Raw genomic sequence first — 16,558 nt, forward strand, 5'->3', positions numbered from 1 at the left:
AGAACCAGGAGATCATTATACATGGCAACAATAAGACTATACGATGATCAATTCTGATGGACTTGGCTCTTAGTGAGGCTGGTTCCAAAGGTCTTATGATGGAGAGAGCCATCTGCACCCAGAGAGAGGACTGTGGGGACTGAATGTGGATCACAATGTAGTATTTTCATTCTTTTTGTTCTTATTTGCTTGCTTTTTGGTTTTCTCATTTTTTTTTCCTTTTTGATTTTTCTTATGCAGCACAACAATTGTGGAAATATGTATAGAAGAATTGTACTTGTTTAAATTATATTGGATTACTTGCCATCTTGGGGAGGGAGTGGGAAAAGGGAAGGAGGAAAAAAAAATTTGAAACACAAAGTTTTGCAAGGGTGAATGTCGAAAATTATCTATGTATATGTTTTGAAAATAAAAAGCTTTAATAATTAAGCAAAAGAAAAATGTATAAGCAACATGAATGGTATCATGACAAGAGCATAGGACTTGGGATTCAGAAGATCTGAGTTTGAATCTCAACCTGACTGCTTGCTCACTAGTTCTGTGATCTTGGATAGATCTTCCTTGGTACATTATATATCAAGCATTGTATCATCTGTAAGAAAAAGGGAATAGGGACATCCTTCCTGCAGGCCTTCAAACCAGTTGCCAAGTGATCTGATCTAGCAAATTAATCTCATCAGGCTCCATCATAGACATTGAGTCACTCATATTCTGTTCCCTCTTTTGTTAAAATAAGCTCCTTTTGCTTGTAGGTTTTTGTTGATGTTGTTTTTCTTGGTTTTTAGGACCACCACTCACCAGTACTGGAAATGAACAGCCTTCATCAGCATCAATCTTTGAACATGTGGATCGGATATCTCGCACTTCAGAAGCAAGCAGACGGGTCCCGAATAAGATCCAGTTAATTGCTATGCAGCCAATCACAACACCTCCAGTTCAGCACTCAGTACTAGCTGACCGAGTGGCAGAAACCAACAAAATCAACAAAGAGGTATTTATATTCTTTAAATATATATATGTGTGTATATATATGTATATATGCTATAAAAATATCTCCTTTATATTCTAGTCATAAAAGTTGGCTAGCATTTATAGAACACTTTAAAGTTTGTAAAGCTTTTTACAAATATTATCTCATTTTATCCTCACAACAACCATGGGAAGTAGCTGCTGTTATTATCATCATCATTTTACAAAATAAGGAAATTGAGGCAGACTGCAGTTAAGTGACTTGCTTGGGATCACATACCTAGTAAATGTCTGATGGTAGGTTTAAACTCAGGATTTTCTGGTGCAAAGGACAGCTAAGTGTTGGAATGGATAGAATGCCAATATTCCCAAAGTCAGGAATAGTCATCTCCCTGAGCTCAATCTGATGTCAGATATTTGGTATCTGTGTGACTCTGCGTAAGTCACTTATCCTTATTAGCCTCAGTTTTCTTTTCTGTAAAATAAACTAGAGAAATAAATGGCAAATCATTCCAGTATCTCTGTCAAGAAAATTCCAATGAAGTTTTGAAGAGTGAGACACAACTGAAAAATGATTGAACAACAAACAGCAACAACTTGCTGACTCCAGGTTGAACACTCTTTATTTATAATGTTAGCTGCCTTTATTGTTTATTAAGTGCTTTACATGTTATTTCATTTATCCATGCTGTTGTTATTTGCATATTCATATATTACATGTAGTTATGTCATTGCTCAAAAATGAAGGAATATTAGGAAGCTAACACTGCAAAATATACTCTACTGACTAACTATTCTGAGCTTTAATTATAACATTATTTTATAGAAATTCCTCCTCCCCTTCTCCTGCCCTAGGAATTATGGAACGTAGCAGCTGGACTTACCAAATTTGGTAGCTTGCAGGTGGGATTTTCTATGTCTAAATGTGGTACTAGAGAGTACAAACTAGTTCTAGAAAACCGTTCATCATGTATCCTTTGGAGAGTTAGAACCTAGGAGCTAATTTATTTTATGAGCTTCTGCATATTTTATATTTTCCTGGTTCCTGGCTAATAAATCCTTCTAGCTTTGCTTCTAGTCCCCAATGCTACTAACCCATATCGTTTAGAAGGCTATACAGAAATCCCTTTTCTCTTTGCAAATTCTCATTTCTATCACTGTTGGCCTTCTTTCTTCCTAGTTCTAGTTGAAATGCTCCATTTGTAACAGATCTCCCTTCATCTATGAACTGTTTGAATGAAGACCAAGTCCAGAAGTCAGGAGCAGGTCCAGGAGAGATTCAAAAACTGGTATTTAGAGGGATGCTCCAGGTTAAAAAGATCATAGTAATGGTAGATGTAAACAGTGGACTATGGTAGTCAACAAAAGCTAAGGCCATCTTGGGCTACATTAAGAGGCATGCGATCTCAGGACAGAGAGAGAAATTCAACCTATCCCATCCCAGCGAAGCTTGGCACTTTCTTTCCAGCTTATGCTTGTTAAGAGTCGCTTTGGGGCACTGAAAGTCTACCTAGAATCATGTACATATATGTCAAAAGTAGGACTTGATTCAAATTCTTTCTGCCCTAAGACCAACTCCTCATCCACCAGATTGTGCTGCTTCTTTGATGTTCAGAAGTAACGAACAAAAACATTTTTTGCCCTTTAAAGCTATCTAACAATGGAATAAGAAGCAGTGGGGGGATAATGATTGGGGCTGGGGAGATGGCAGCCTTTTGAAACATAGTTTGATAGAAATTATTAGCAAGCAGCCAAACTTGCCTGAAAAAAATCTATGCTTTCATTTTTAGTCATGCAATTACATAAAATGCATTGGATAGAAAAATGTTTTTGCTCACTTAAGATATTTTTTCTAGTTGCTATATTTTCCTTTCGTGTTGTTGCATTTCTTGGAGAGCAGATAAATTCATACTTCAAAAAAAAAGTTCCTAGTCAATTTTTTATGGTTTGGGTATTTTCCTTTGATTTGATTATTAGTAAAATATTTTATTCTTTTATGTGATAATACAGCTTTTGTAAAGAGGATACTTAATGTTGGACTTCGAACTATTTGTCTGTTAGAGCTTTATTTTACCAGTGAATAAATATCATGAAATCAGATAGTAAACAACGTATGAACAGCACATTTTAGATACAAGGGGGAAATAGGAATCATATTTCAGAACTTAGAGTTTTAAAAGTTCAGTCTCTTCATTTTAGGGACAGTAAATCCCTCCTGGAAGCTACCAAATATGATCTTTAAGTCCAACTGCTATGTTAAACAGTTTCCACAGGCGGGAGCAGGGGAAGAGGAATTTCTATAAAATAAAATAATGGTATAAGTAAAGCTCACTAGAGTATGTTTTGCATTTCTAGTTAGGAAACTGTGGCCCATGGAGGTCAGATGATGTAAATAAGGAAAGTTATTGGCAGAACTGGAATTAGTTCTCATGCCTCTTGGTTCTTAATTCATCACTCATTCCTTTCTACTACAGGATTTTCCAAAGATAGAAAGATATATCAAATTGTTGAAATTGTGTACATCCTGAGGACAACTTACAGAAAGCTTATTAGGGACATTAATTCTCTTGTATTTCCTTCCCTTCTCTCCCCCCCCACCCCCCAATCCTTGCTTAAAAAAAAAAAAAGATTCAGACTGCCCTTCGGCATAAATCAGAGATCGAACACCACCGAAACAAGATTCGTCTCCGAGCCAAGCGCAGAGGACATTATGATTTCCCTGTGGTTGATGACCTGTCAGTGGGAGACACCAAAGAACGGCATCGAGTATATCGCAGGGCTCAGATGCAGATTGACAAGATCTTGGACCCTGCTGCCAGTGTGCCTACTGTGTTCATAGAGCCAAGGAAAAGGTATGATTGGGGAGGGTTCAAGAGGTAACTCAGAAAATCCAATAGTGAAAGCTGAGATAAGATCTTTTCTGGTTCTTATCAATGTTTCCCCAAACCAGAAACAGAGCTAGAATCCAATTTTCTTGAATGTCTAGCTTTGTTATTGCTAGTACTCTGCCCATTTTAAATCTTTCTGTAAAGATAATACTTCTCTCCAACTCATAATTTGCTTTTAAAAAAAAGTCTAGAGTTGGATCACAATACTATTATTCTAGATGATGCCTTATTTAGAAATTCTCTTCTTAGACATTTTTATATCAACAAACTCTTTTTGTAATTCTAACAGAAAATGGGATATCTTGAATTTAAATAAAATTATATAGGAATTGCCTCTTTACAGAGAAGAAGCAACTTCAAATAGGATTCTAATCTGCAAACAATATTTTTATTTTTCACACTGGAAATGTTGAATACAAAGTGTTATGAAAATAATAAAAGGATATTATTCTTAAAAGGGATACATTAAGTGGCACAGTGGATAGGGTACCCAGCCTAGGGTTAGGAAGACTTCTTAGTCTTCCTTTTTAGCTTTTTAGCATCTGTGACCATATGACCTCGAGCAAATAATTTCACCCTGTTTGCCTCAGTTTCCTCATCTGTAAAATGAGTTGGAGAAGGAAATGACAAACCACTCCAGTTTCTTTGCCAAGAAAACTCCAAATGGGATCATAAAGAGTTGTACATGATTGAAATATGACTGAACAATAAGAATTTTTAAAAAACAACCATCCAAAACTATAAACCTCATCTTCCTCATCTTGCCAAAATCACTTCTCTCTCTTCTCTACTTCCTTGCCTCTAGGTGTTGGTATATTATTATTTGCTAAGTTACTAACAATGAACAACTTTGAAGTCTTCTTTGAATCATCTCTTTCCTCATGACCACATGCTGCTAATCTTTCTTTGAAATATCTCAGATTAATCTCTTCCATCACTGAGTTATGTGATCTCTTTCTCTCTCTTCCCATTTTTAGCATCCTTATTCAAGCTCTCTCCATCACACCATTCATCAAAGTCTAATTTCTTTTTTTCCTCTGACAGTTCCCGTGCAAAGCGTTCTCCGAAGCAGCGCCGGAAGCACCAAATCAATGGGAGCCCAACTGATGCTGAGAAAGATAGACTGATCACGACAGACAGTGATGGCACCTATAAAAGGCCACCAGGAGTCAATAATTCTGCCTATATTGTATGCACAATGTGTAATTTTGTCTTTTAAAGATATATTGTTTGGGGATATCTTCTTGGGTACTAGGGGAAATGCATTGAAGTCGAGCAGAGGGAGAAATAAAGTAATGATAATGTAGTATCTGCTGTAAGCAGAGAAAGATACTTCTTTCAGTGGGATAGTCTATTTATGCACAGTTACATTCCAGTGGGTTTATCTTTAAAAAAAATACTATGTTTTCTTTTTGTCTTTCATGTCTTCCCCCCACCCATGTACTTTCTTTACATTCCCATAGTTAGGAATTTTTAGTTCTTATCACAAAAATTCCAATTATTATAACATTATATTGTTATTACACTTATAAAATTATTATCTGTGGAGAGGTAAGAACTCTTGGACATCATCAAATAAGAAATGGTAGAATTTAAATTCCTTTTTTTTTTTAAACCTGAGTTCAAATCTAGCTTTAGAACTTAGTAGCTATGTGATCCTGAACAAGCCACTTAACCCTTATAGTCTCAAAAAAAAGGTCACTTAGATTCTTAGGAGCCATTAGATATAAAAGTTGAAGCATTTAGATTATATTCTTTACTTAAAAGTTTTAAGAATCTTATTGATACTGGCCTTAAATTTAATTTAATCATGGCCACTTAAGAATGCCAGCTTCCTTCCCACTTTCCTCCCTCAAGGCTTGCTAAATTTAATCCATTATTCAATTTTTTGTATCTCAACATATGTTTGACACAGCTACTGATGATGTTACTTTCCTTTGTGGCCTGAGTCCAACTCTAAGAGTTGGAGGGCTTACAAATTAGATGGCTTTTTCTCTCTACTTTAAATTAACTACAGCAGATTATAAACTATAGATGGAAGAACTTGTCCCTACCATCTATTACTTCTCATGATATCTTTTAATATTTGAAAGGTTTTTTGACTCTTGATTTCCATTGAAGAACTCTGATGTAGAGATAGAATACAGTCCTCTTTGACATGCCTTCTAGTAGCGAGAATATAAGATCCATTTTTTGAATGCATCCATTTCTGTTCTAGAAGAGCCATAATCCAAATAGAACTTTCCCATAATTAAAATTATTTTATAGCTGAACCAATTTGCTTTCAAGATTTAAATTATCAAGTCATTCATGACTGGCATTCCTCTTCTTATTTCCCTGGGAAATGAAGACACATTGATTACTCATCACAAATTTCCCTTTGCTCAGAAGAGGCCCCCAAATTAAAACACTCCATCTGAAAAGGCAAGTAGGTAGCATGGACTCTGGAGACAGGAGGATCTCAACAAATTCTGCCTCAGGACACTGGACACAATAGTTGTGGACCAATTACCACACAACCTTCCCCTCCTTCTCTTCCCCCCCCCCCCCAATACAATTTAGAACTCATCCTAGATTCCTCTCTTGGGTGATTTCTGAATTTCATATAAACTGGACTATAACTTTTCTTTCTCTTTACCCCTTCTTTTTCTCTCCAGAAATATTATTTGTACCCTAGAGGGGAGGTTGTTTTCTATTTTCAATGAGGAGAAATAGACATTTGTCTTTAGGAGCACAGTTTCTTTCCTGCTATTATGATTCCAAGATCCAAAGGAAGAAATTTGATCCAAAAGCTTCTTCTGTTCTGCTATGAGGAAGCTGAACTTTGTTCTCTTAAGTAACAATCTAGTCATCATCAGGTCAGCTGTGGTGACCGCATTTAGGAATGTTTCCTTGTGTGAATCTCTAAGGAAACTTCATTTCATACACTTTCACACAGCTTCATTACCAAGACCTGATTTTCTACCAAGAACTCACCTTTATCTTGTAGTTGAATAATACCTATTTTGAGTTTAACTTTATTCCTTGCCTTTCTTAGTCTGCCTACTAAATCATCTATTTTCTTTGGAATCATCCTACTTCCTTCTTTCAGCTTGTTACTAAGAGTTATATTGCTACTTGCAGGTATTATACATTTCTTCCTCCTCCAGTATATATTTCTACTAGTCTGAAAATTTACTATATTACATCATCTGTCTGTCCAACAACCCAAAGCCTTTGTGATCCTCTCAAGGATTTATTAAGGATCATATATAATTTATTTTTGATTGATCAATTGATATATCTTGGCCTTCTTTGATTAATTGGGCTGGTAATGGATAATCTACCCTTATGATTACTTCTTCTTCTTCTTCTTCTTTTTTTTTTTTTTTTTGGTTTGATTTTCAAATGGGATTTAGAATTAGAGGAGGTCGCATTGGATGTATGATTAGTTGCTTCATTAGCTAGATAAGCTTGACATAGCAGGTTTTATACTAAGGAAACCTTAGTAGGACTTCCTTTCTCCCCCTTTCCATCAGTTTACTAAAAATTCTAAGAGCACCGTTTTACATCTGACAGCTACCAAGGAATGGTACATATCTTTGAGAAATAATCCTCCTGATAATAAATAAAGGTCATTTTCCTTCTGAGTGGAATTAGCCACTATAATTTCCATGCCTTCCTAAACTGTAATTAAAATGAATGCACTGTCCTTAACCATATGAGGATAATACTACTGTATCATAAATAGTGCTCTTGCGTTAAATTGTTAAACTAATAACAGGGGTGGTGTGTCCTGGGCCATTCATGTTGTAACATGTATCTTTAAGACTGATAGGGAAGGTGAAGATTACAATCTGTGTAGAGAATAGTTTACTTTGTACAAACCTAGTATATCTATAGAAAGTAATTTAAATTTTTTTGTCTTATAACATTACATCATGAATTGCATCTCAGAACCCTCTGAGACTACTGGAATGCCCCCTTCCTCTATTTCCTGTCCTTTCTCTCTAACTTAGAGAGAATGGTATTAACTAGCTCCTATGAAGAACATGCTACCATTTTATACATGCTTCAGTTACATGGACATTGAACTTTGGTTCATTAGAATAAATCTAGATATTTCACCTGAAATGAAATCTAAGAAACGAGGGTGGAGGAAGGAAGTTCCTTTACTTTTTCCTGTGATCAGTCCAGTGAACAGTCGACTGAAAACATTATGTGGTAATACTGCATTTCTTTAGCATCAATGGAAAATGAAATATTACATATGACTGAATTTTCTAAGAACCAAAACATTTCATTAAGCACCAAAACTTACAATATTGCAGATCTTTCGGGTTTTTTAAACAAAAATGCTGAACACAATTTAACCCCTAGAAACTAAAAACCATTATGCTGGCTATCAGTTTTGTACTGTGCTCTACACACTGATTCTTCCAGGATTTTTATTGTTATATAGGGAAGTTTGTTTCTGTTTTAAAAGGGCTTCTATTTTTTAATCTATTTTTTATACATACTCTGTTTTGTCCCTCACTTTTAGCTGCCATATGTTATTAGTGTGCTTGCTTTTAACAGCACCTTAATCCTTTCTAATTAGCAACTTCTGATCTGCATCCAGATAATAAAGCTTATAAAAATTATATCTTAAAAAAGAGTAAATATACTCTAAGTAATGAGTTAAGGTACTTTATTTCCTTAACTGCAAAACTAGTATAATAATAGCCCATACTTTCAAAGGATGTTGTGAGGATCAAATATTTGCAAATCACCGAGCACAGTGCAGGACATATAATAGGTGCTATGTAAATGCTTTTTATTGTTATTATTACAATAATTTTTATTAGTACTCTGAGTAAAGTTTTAATGTACTTTGTGAAATACATTTTTACTAATCAGAGAATTATCTTCCTTTTTCATATATAACCTGGTTCTTGGCTATACTTCAGATAGAGAAATTTCCCAGACAAGTGAACTCCCACATTATTGAAGTGATAATATTTTTTCTAGTCTTCTAATGAATTGTTATTTCTCCCAGAATAGTCTGCTATAAAAGCTCTTTCCATTGTTTAAAAAAAAAAAGTCTCATGCTACAATTAAACTTGGTAGCATGTTGAAAGTGGCAAAAACTCATGTTTGATTGTATCTTTCCTTTTTTTCTTTCTGTGTAGTCAGATCCTGACTTGCCTGCAGAGCCTCAGTCACCTTCCTCTGCTGACCTAGGGAAATATCCAGGCTTACCCTTCCCTGCTTCCCAATACATCCCACCCAAGCCATCTATTGAAGAAGCAAGACAGACAATGCATTCCCTCTTGGATGACGCCTTTGCCTTGGTAGCTCCAAGTAGCCAAGCAATTCAACCTTCTTCCGTTACTGCACCTGGGGTCACATCAAGCCTACAAGCCAACTCTGCTGTCCAAGATGAACGGCGAACCTCCCAGTGGGGTTCCTTCTATGGCCCAACTCAGACAGCCAGTAATCCATGTAGTGTAAGTGGCAATATTTTGAAACTCTCTTTTGGACAAGATGGTTGGGTTGAGATGACTGGCACTGCTTTTCCTTTTATTTTTAGGCTTTCTGGTGGCATTTGACAATAACCAAAGGATGGAAACTGTCTCTTTATTCACTGTCCTCTTTTTTGTTCATTTGAAAGAGTCCCTGACTGTTAGAGGTAGTTCCTCCTTAGTCCTAAGGTTTTTTTAGGTTGTTTTTATTATTGTTTTAATAATGAAATCATCTTGGATTCTCTCAACAGTGCTGAAATGAAAATAGGATGGGTATCAAGTGATATTCTCCTTTGTATATAAGGGAAAAAATGCAGTCTCAAGGATTTTGCCAAAATTACTTTCTTCTTTAGGCCATTTGCCAACTAGACAGGGGCCCTCTGTGTCCCTAGAATCTGCCTAGACAGTTTAGAGCCAGAAAAATTCCACTGTTTCTAATTCACTTGTGCTGATAATGTCCAGTGAATAGACTAAATGATCATTTTTGATCTCATTCCTTAACACCAATCTTGTACATTGAACAAAACAATCTCTATCTTGCTTCAGATGGTTTCTGCGGTTTTCTGTTTGTTTGGATTTTCGACCTGTTCTTCCTTCTCTCAAATGGTTAAAATCTATAAGAATGGATAATGACTAGCAAATTTAAAATCTGCTCAGTCAGGAGTGTGGTGTAAAGTAGTTCTGTGTTTTTCCCAATTGTACCATTTAAATGCAATAATTGACAGCTTGCTCTAGAAGAAGGAATATTAGACAGCTGGGATCCAGCCCTGGAACTGTGTCTTAGCTTTTTAGTGTGTAATGCATTGGTATTTTATCACTAATCTTTATAATAATAAAATATATATATATATATATTTTCATATATATAATTGAGCCAGTTTGGGGGTCATACATTTAGAGTGGGAAAAGACCTTGCCATCTAGTCAAAACCATTATGATCTTTTACATGAAGAAACTGAAAGCCAGAGTAGATAAATCAGAGTAAATAGTAACACAGACAGTACATAATTTAGCCCTGATTCAAAACAAGGTCACCACACTCCAAATCCAGCGCCTTTTTTGCTATTCTTCACTTTCAGCTCAGGAAGTGATGCTTGCATTATTTTCTACTAATTTGAGATGAAATGATTTAGTTAAGAGCTGTGACTCAGGGGATCAGTTATGTGGTAGTAATTCTATTTGATACCCCAGCTTAGTCATTGTATTAGTTTTTTCTAAAATTTTAATATTTATTCTTGGAAAGCTGCGTGAAACTAAGATATCTAGCTGTAATGTTTAGGCATAAAAAATAGACTTATGTTTGTGGGGCATACTTTCTAAAGAATTACAATTTTCTCCTGTATTCTATACCTAAAAATGAATAGATGCTGTGTAGTAGACAAAATACTTGATAGAGTCAATATTACTTTTTGCATAAAACAGCAAAAGTGTTATAAATATTGAATTATTACCTAATGATACTCCATGTTGCATAATTTGAAAGAGTGAATGCTGTCGTACAAGATTAAAAGATATAGAATATTTAATTATAACTGGTAGTACTCTATAACTAAGATTCACAGTGATTAGTTGTTATTCAGCTTGATCATAACTTGACTTTACTCTACACACAGAAAAACCTTCCATTTACGTTCAATTTTAATACTTGAGGCTTATGGCAGCTGCTGGTACATGTTCACTCCTATTCATGTAGAACACAAGTATCAAATTTGCTGCCAGGTGTGGTTTTCTAAGTCAATATGCCACTTGCAGGGATTAATTTCTATTTGCATTTAACAAATGGTGATATAAAGGCAAAGATTCTGGACTTGGAGTCTGAAGGATTTCCAATTCTCCCTCTGATATTTACGAACCATGTACATTTACCATTGGACATTTACCATTTTTAACTTGAAATTTCCTTATCTGTAAAATGAGAATCATAATATCTGTAGCATTTGCCTTCCTAGAGTTGTCATGAGGATGAGATAATTAATGTATCTAAAATGTTCTGCCACTTTAAAGCACTTGATAAATTTTAGTTATGTTCAGCTTCTCTTCCAAGAAAGACAAGATAGAAGGAAAACTTGTGATTAAGAAAAGAATGGTTATAGGGACTTTTGTACTTTCAGTCTAGTGATACCCAAATTGCTGTAATCTCTTTCTCTTTTGTTTTTCTTTCATTTACTGTATGCATAAAAGTTAGAGACAAATGACTAGCTGAGAAAGCAACATTTTTTGGTGATCCTGGTATATTCTTCTTCAAAATGACTGAATCATAGAAAGACAGGAAAGATAGAGAGCATTTCCTGATCATGGCAGTTTCACAATTCTTATTAAGGGATTCACAGCCAGAAGTTTTGTGATGTTAATGCAAGGTTTCTGATGCTGTTCTGGCCTGAAATAGCAAAATTATCTTAGAAGATCTGAGTTCAAACTAATAATAAAAGGGAGTTACAAAAAAATATTTGAGCTTGGGGCCATCCTATGTGAGGTCCCTCATCTGTTTTCTGTACCTCATAATATTCCTCTGATAAGGAGTTAGCTCTGCCTATGACTGATAGAGATCTGTACTAAAAAGAAAGAGATATGGTGTTTGATAAAACTGGTTCATTCTGCCACAAAACTGTTTGTGGAAATTGATATTAATTGATTTTAATTAATTGATATTAACATTAGTAAAGGATTCTGAATGTGGTTATTTATAGCTGAAGTGGGAGGGAACCAAGAAGGGTGACTTGTTTTCTAAAGACCAAAGCATAAAGAAACAACCCTCTAGTGTTTTATGATTGCTACCTTGATTAATCATTTCAACCGTGTCTTGGATATATATGTTTACTTTCTGCCCATAAATCTGGCTACAGTGTTTCCTAAGTATGTTTGTCTTTACATGTGATATCTCTGATCCTTTTCACTACTCATGTATCTGTGGGATAGATTTATGGAGCAGATGTTTTATTGTTATTTTCTTACTATGCCATTTCAATCAGTACCTTTCTTTTGAGCTAATTGTATACTCTGATTTACTGTTGAAGATTTGTGGGCTGTTTTAGGAGTTTGAATCCACAAGTATCTTGAATTGAGTGGTGTGGACATACCATGTCCAAGTGTGAGTTGGAGATTGCTCTTGAGGCACTACACTGTGAATCCTTTTCAGCTCTAATCTAGAGCCCCATAATCCTATGAACCTAGACTTTATCACAAGCAATGTTAGAGAATTATGTCCAAGTACCTTATATTAGTCATCAGCACAATACTCCCTCATCAGGTAAAATATTCTCCGGTACTCCAATGAGTCTGTGTTTTCATTGGTGAGATTATTCCTTACTGTGACACAAATCATGTCACATCCATGATGATTTTTTTTTCACTTGTCCTTATCCTCCCACAATTTCAGAAAGGTTCCAACCAATATGTTGCAGTTCTCTTGACAATGAGAGAATACCAACAAAGCTTGCAGACTCTTGCCATGAGATGGATCTTTTTTTTTTTTTTTTCATCCATTGGGTTTTTTAATGACATGCTCTTTACCACTTCTTCTTTTATTTCTCATATATCACAATTGTCTTATTCCTATCATGCACCTCCCCATTGTATATTGGATTATCTTCAGCTAAATACCCACATATAGCCAGAACTCGATTAAAATGTTATTGGGAAATGTTTAACAAAATTAATAAAAATGTAATACAACATAATATTAATTTGTGTTTTCTGAGTCAATATATGGCTGCAGTGATCCATTTCTATCTGAGTTTGATATCAGTGGTCTAGACAATAGATATTCTTAATCTACTTTTTTTATATTATACATATATGAGACCCATTTTTTTTGAGTGATTATAGATATAATTGAAGAGACTTTACAAGGTTATAGGGTTTGATGCAAACTGCACAGTGCCCTTTTCTTTTATGGGCCAAAACTCTTGTACTTGAAATAAGGATTCTTACAAAGTGTTAAGTCAGTGGAATTGATAAGACAATGGTTATCTAGTTTAGCATGATGATTAATAGTTCTCTAGCAGTACATTCATATATTCCCTGATTCTCCCAATTGGAGAATACTTGGGTAAATTGTGGTATATGAATTTTATGGAATATTATTGTTCTGTAAGAAATGACCAGCAGGATGAATACAGAGAGGCTTGGAAAGCATCACTCACTGATGCTGAAATGAGCAGAACCAGGAGATCATTATCCACTTCAACAACAATACTATATGAAGATGTATTCTGATGGAAGTGGATATCTTCAACAAAGGTCTAATTCAGTTCCAGTTGATCAGTGATGGACAGAATCAGCTACACTCAGAGAAGGAACACCGGGAAATGAGTGTAAACTGTTTGCATTTTTGTTTTTCTTCCCAGTTTATTTTTACCTTCTGAATCCAATTCTTCCTGTGCAACAAGAGAACTGTTTGGTTCTGCACACATATATTGTATCTAGGATATATTATAACATATTTAACATGTATAAGACTGCCTGCCATCTAGAGGAGGGGGTGGAGGGAGGGAAGGGAAAAGTCAGAACAGAAGTGAGTGCAAGGGATAATGTTGTAAAAAATTACCCATGCATATGTACTGTCAATAAAAAATTATAATAATAAAACATTTTTTAAAAAGTTAGACCCTTCAGAAACCCGCTAATCTGGTTTGATTCCCCATTTTCCTTTGGTTTTCTTCTTCATTCCTGAGACATCAGAGAGGACGTGATCACCAACTTTTATGGTATTTTCACTCCCTTTTTTGAAGTCAGGAAGGGCGTGATCACCTCCTTTTTTGGTGTTCTCATCCCTTTTTTTTGAGGAGTCAGGGAAGGCATGATCACCGCCTTTTTGAGATTCTCTCCTCCCCAGGGAGGGCGTGACCACCTATGTTCTAAAACAAAAGAAAGTGGGAGATGTTATGGGCCAGAACTTTTGTACATAAAAAAAAAAGGATTCTTACAAGGTGCTAAGTGGAATTAATAAGACAATGGTTATATAGTTTAGCATGGTGATTAATAGTTCTCTAGTTCAGTATATGTATTTAGTACTTAATATAATTCTACAAGATTCACACCTATGATGATGTAATTATAATAGAGTATATAACAGCCAGCATGGACTCAGAGATAGATTTATTCCATTGTCCACCTTTGTGGTGGCTGGAAGCTGGAGCACAAGCCCTCAGACTCAAGACAGATTCACTTCATCTCACACCACTGTGGTGGCTGGCCTCCTGCACTTTCCCCATTGAGATCAGGGCCAATCTGAAAGGCTTTCCAGAAAGCTGCCCAGCCCCAGGCAAGGAGACAATAAAGAATTTGGACTTTAACACCTGGCTATGATTGTGGTGATTACTGGACTGAAACAAAGGCTGGTCCAGAAACAGCCAGAAAACCAAACAGAATATTACACTTTTCAAAAAGATGCATCTGAAAGACCTCACCATCTATATGAAATCTCTTTTCAAATTAGTCTTTTCATTTTATGACTATACATCTTTTTTATAACTAATTAACATATTGATGATCAGAGAGTTGTGTTCCTCATATCTTTTATGTAATTTTGACAAGAAACACTTTGAAAATTTGTTTCCTCCTGATAATCCTTGTATTTATTCTTTATATATATAAAAATATGTACTTGTTGTTTTCCCTGTTAGAATGTATATTCCTTGAGAGAAGTTATTGTTTTATTCTTCATATTCATATTCACAGCACGTAGCCCATTGTCTAGCATATAGTAGGCATTTAATACATGCTTGTTGATTAGGTAAGTAAGTATGCCTTCAATGTATATGTAGACTGTTTTGATGGGAAAGTATTTATACGCATCAGAAGTTATATTCTTTTGGCTACATTTTGTAAGCAGTAAGGTAATATTACTTTTTCCACATTTTTGGTGTCTTTTCTTCAAATCACTAGAGAATCAATCCCATAGTCTTCCATTTTTGTCTTCAATATAGACCTTCTTTGTATATACTTGGGCTATAACAGTTTTTTCCCATTTTTGCTTTCTTTGTTGCCTTTTCTTTTATGTCTGTAATCATAATAGAACCAAAATGCAATAAATTGTTATAAAAATCTTTATATCTTTTCTGCCCTTTCTCTATTTGTTCTTCTATTTGCATCCATATATGCTGACATGATCACTTTGCATATATGGGTCTGTTGTCAAACTTTCCTTAAACTGTTTCTTACTGCTATATAATCTACTATGTTTCTCCTTAAGATTTTAAAAGTGATTTATATTTTAAACTGGTATCATCTTCAGCCCCATCATGTTCCACGTTGGCTATTTTTGTTCAGTGTGGCAGTTCGTTTTCCTAGGCTAAGCTTATATTTTAAATTATTATGATTATTATAATCAGTGTGAATATCCTATCTTTTATCCTTTCCCATTTTTTGGTCAATATTTGGTTTAAATAGATCAGGTTGGGGTTGTTTAAATTGTACACCATTTTTCTTTTCTTTTCTTTTCTTTTCTTTTTTTTTTTTTTTTTTTTTTTTTTTAGGATCACAGTTTTGGAGCTGTAGGACTATAGATCTAGAGTTAAAAGGGACTTCAGAGACCACCTAATTTAAATCATTTTACTTTTTACAATTGAAAAAACATGACTTTGCCCAAGATCACATAGGCAGTAAATAGCAAAGACAGAATTTGAACCAGTTTCCTCTGACTTCAGAGCTAATATTTTTTCATACTAGGCCAATTCTTTAGCGATAATACAGTCTAAATCCATCAATTTATCTGAAATTTAGAGAGGTTAAGTGATTATTCCCATAGTTATAAATAGTGGAGATAGTATTTAAAACCCGGGTTTTTTATTTCAAATTCCTATCCTCTTGCCACATAAGAACACTTTTAATTTTTTTATCAAAAGTTTCAAATTATATTAAGGTTCCAATTACTTTAAATAATTAGTTGGAACCTACTTTGAAAAGAACATATTGAAAACAGGGTTCTGTGGAAGGGTTCTTATAGAAATCAGTCCTGCCTGACTAATATGGAAATATGTTTTTAAATGATTGTGTATTAGGGAGGGGGAAAGTAAGGAAACTCAAAATCTTATAAAAATGAATGTTGAAATATTATATGATCATCAATTCTGATGGACCTGGCCATCTTCAGCAATGAGATGAACCAAATCAGTTCTAATGGAGCAATAATGAACTGAACCAGCTACACCCAGCAAAAGAACTCTGGGAGATGACTAAGAATCATTACATCGAATTCCCAATCCCTATATTTTTGCC

At 34.9% G+C, this 16,558-nt stretch overlaps 1 protein-coding gene across 1 annotated transcript in view; it reads left to right on the top strand.

Moving 5' to 3' along the window:
• KIAA1549 (KIAA1549 ortholog) overlaps positions 1-16,558 on the top strand; it is a 161,804-nt gene that overhangs the window by 116,134 nt on the left and 29,112 nt on the right. Inside the window, exons 13-16 of the mRNA XM_051963238.1 lie at positions 786-991; positions 3,598-3,821; positions 4,902-5,046; positions 9,008-9,325. Of these exons, the coding sequence (XP_051819198.1) occupies positions 786-991; positions 3,598-3,821; positions 4,902-5,046; positions 9,008-9,325 (893 nt within the window). The remainder of the gene's footprint in view (positions 1-785; positions 992-3,597; positions 3,822-4,901; positions 5,047-9,007; positions 9,326-16,558) is intronic.

The sequence above is a fragment of the Antechinus flavipes genome, chromosome 5, assembly GCF_016432865.1.
Source record: "Antechinus flavipes isolate AdamAnt ecotype Samford, QLD, Australia chromosome 5, AdamAnt_v2, whole genome shotgun sequence".
Lineage (NCBI taxonomy): Eukaryota > Metazoa > Chordata > Mammalia > Dasyuromorphia > Dasyuridae > Antechinus > Antechinus flavipes.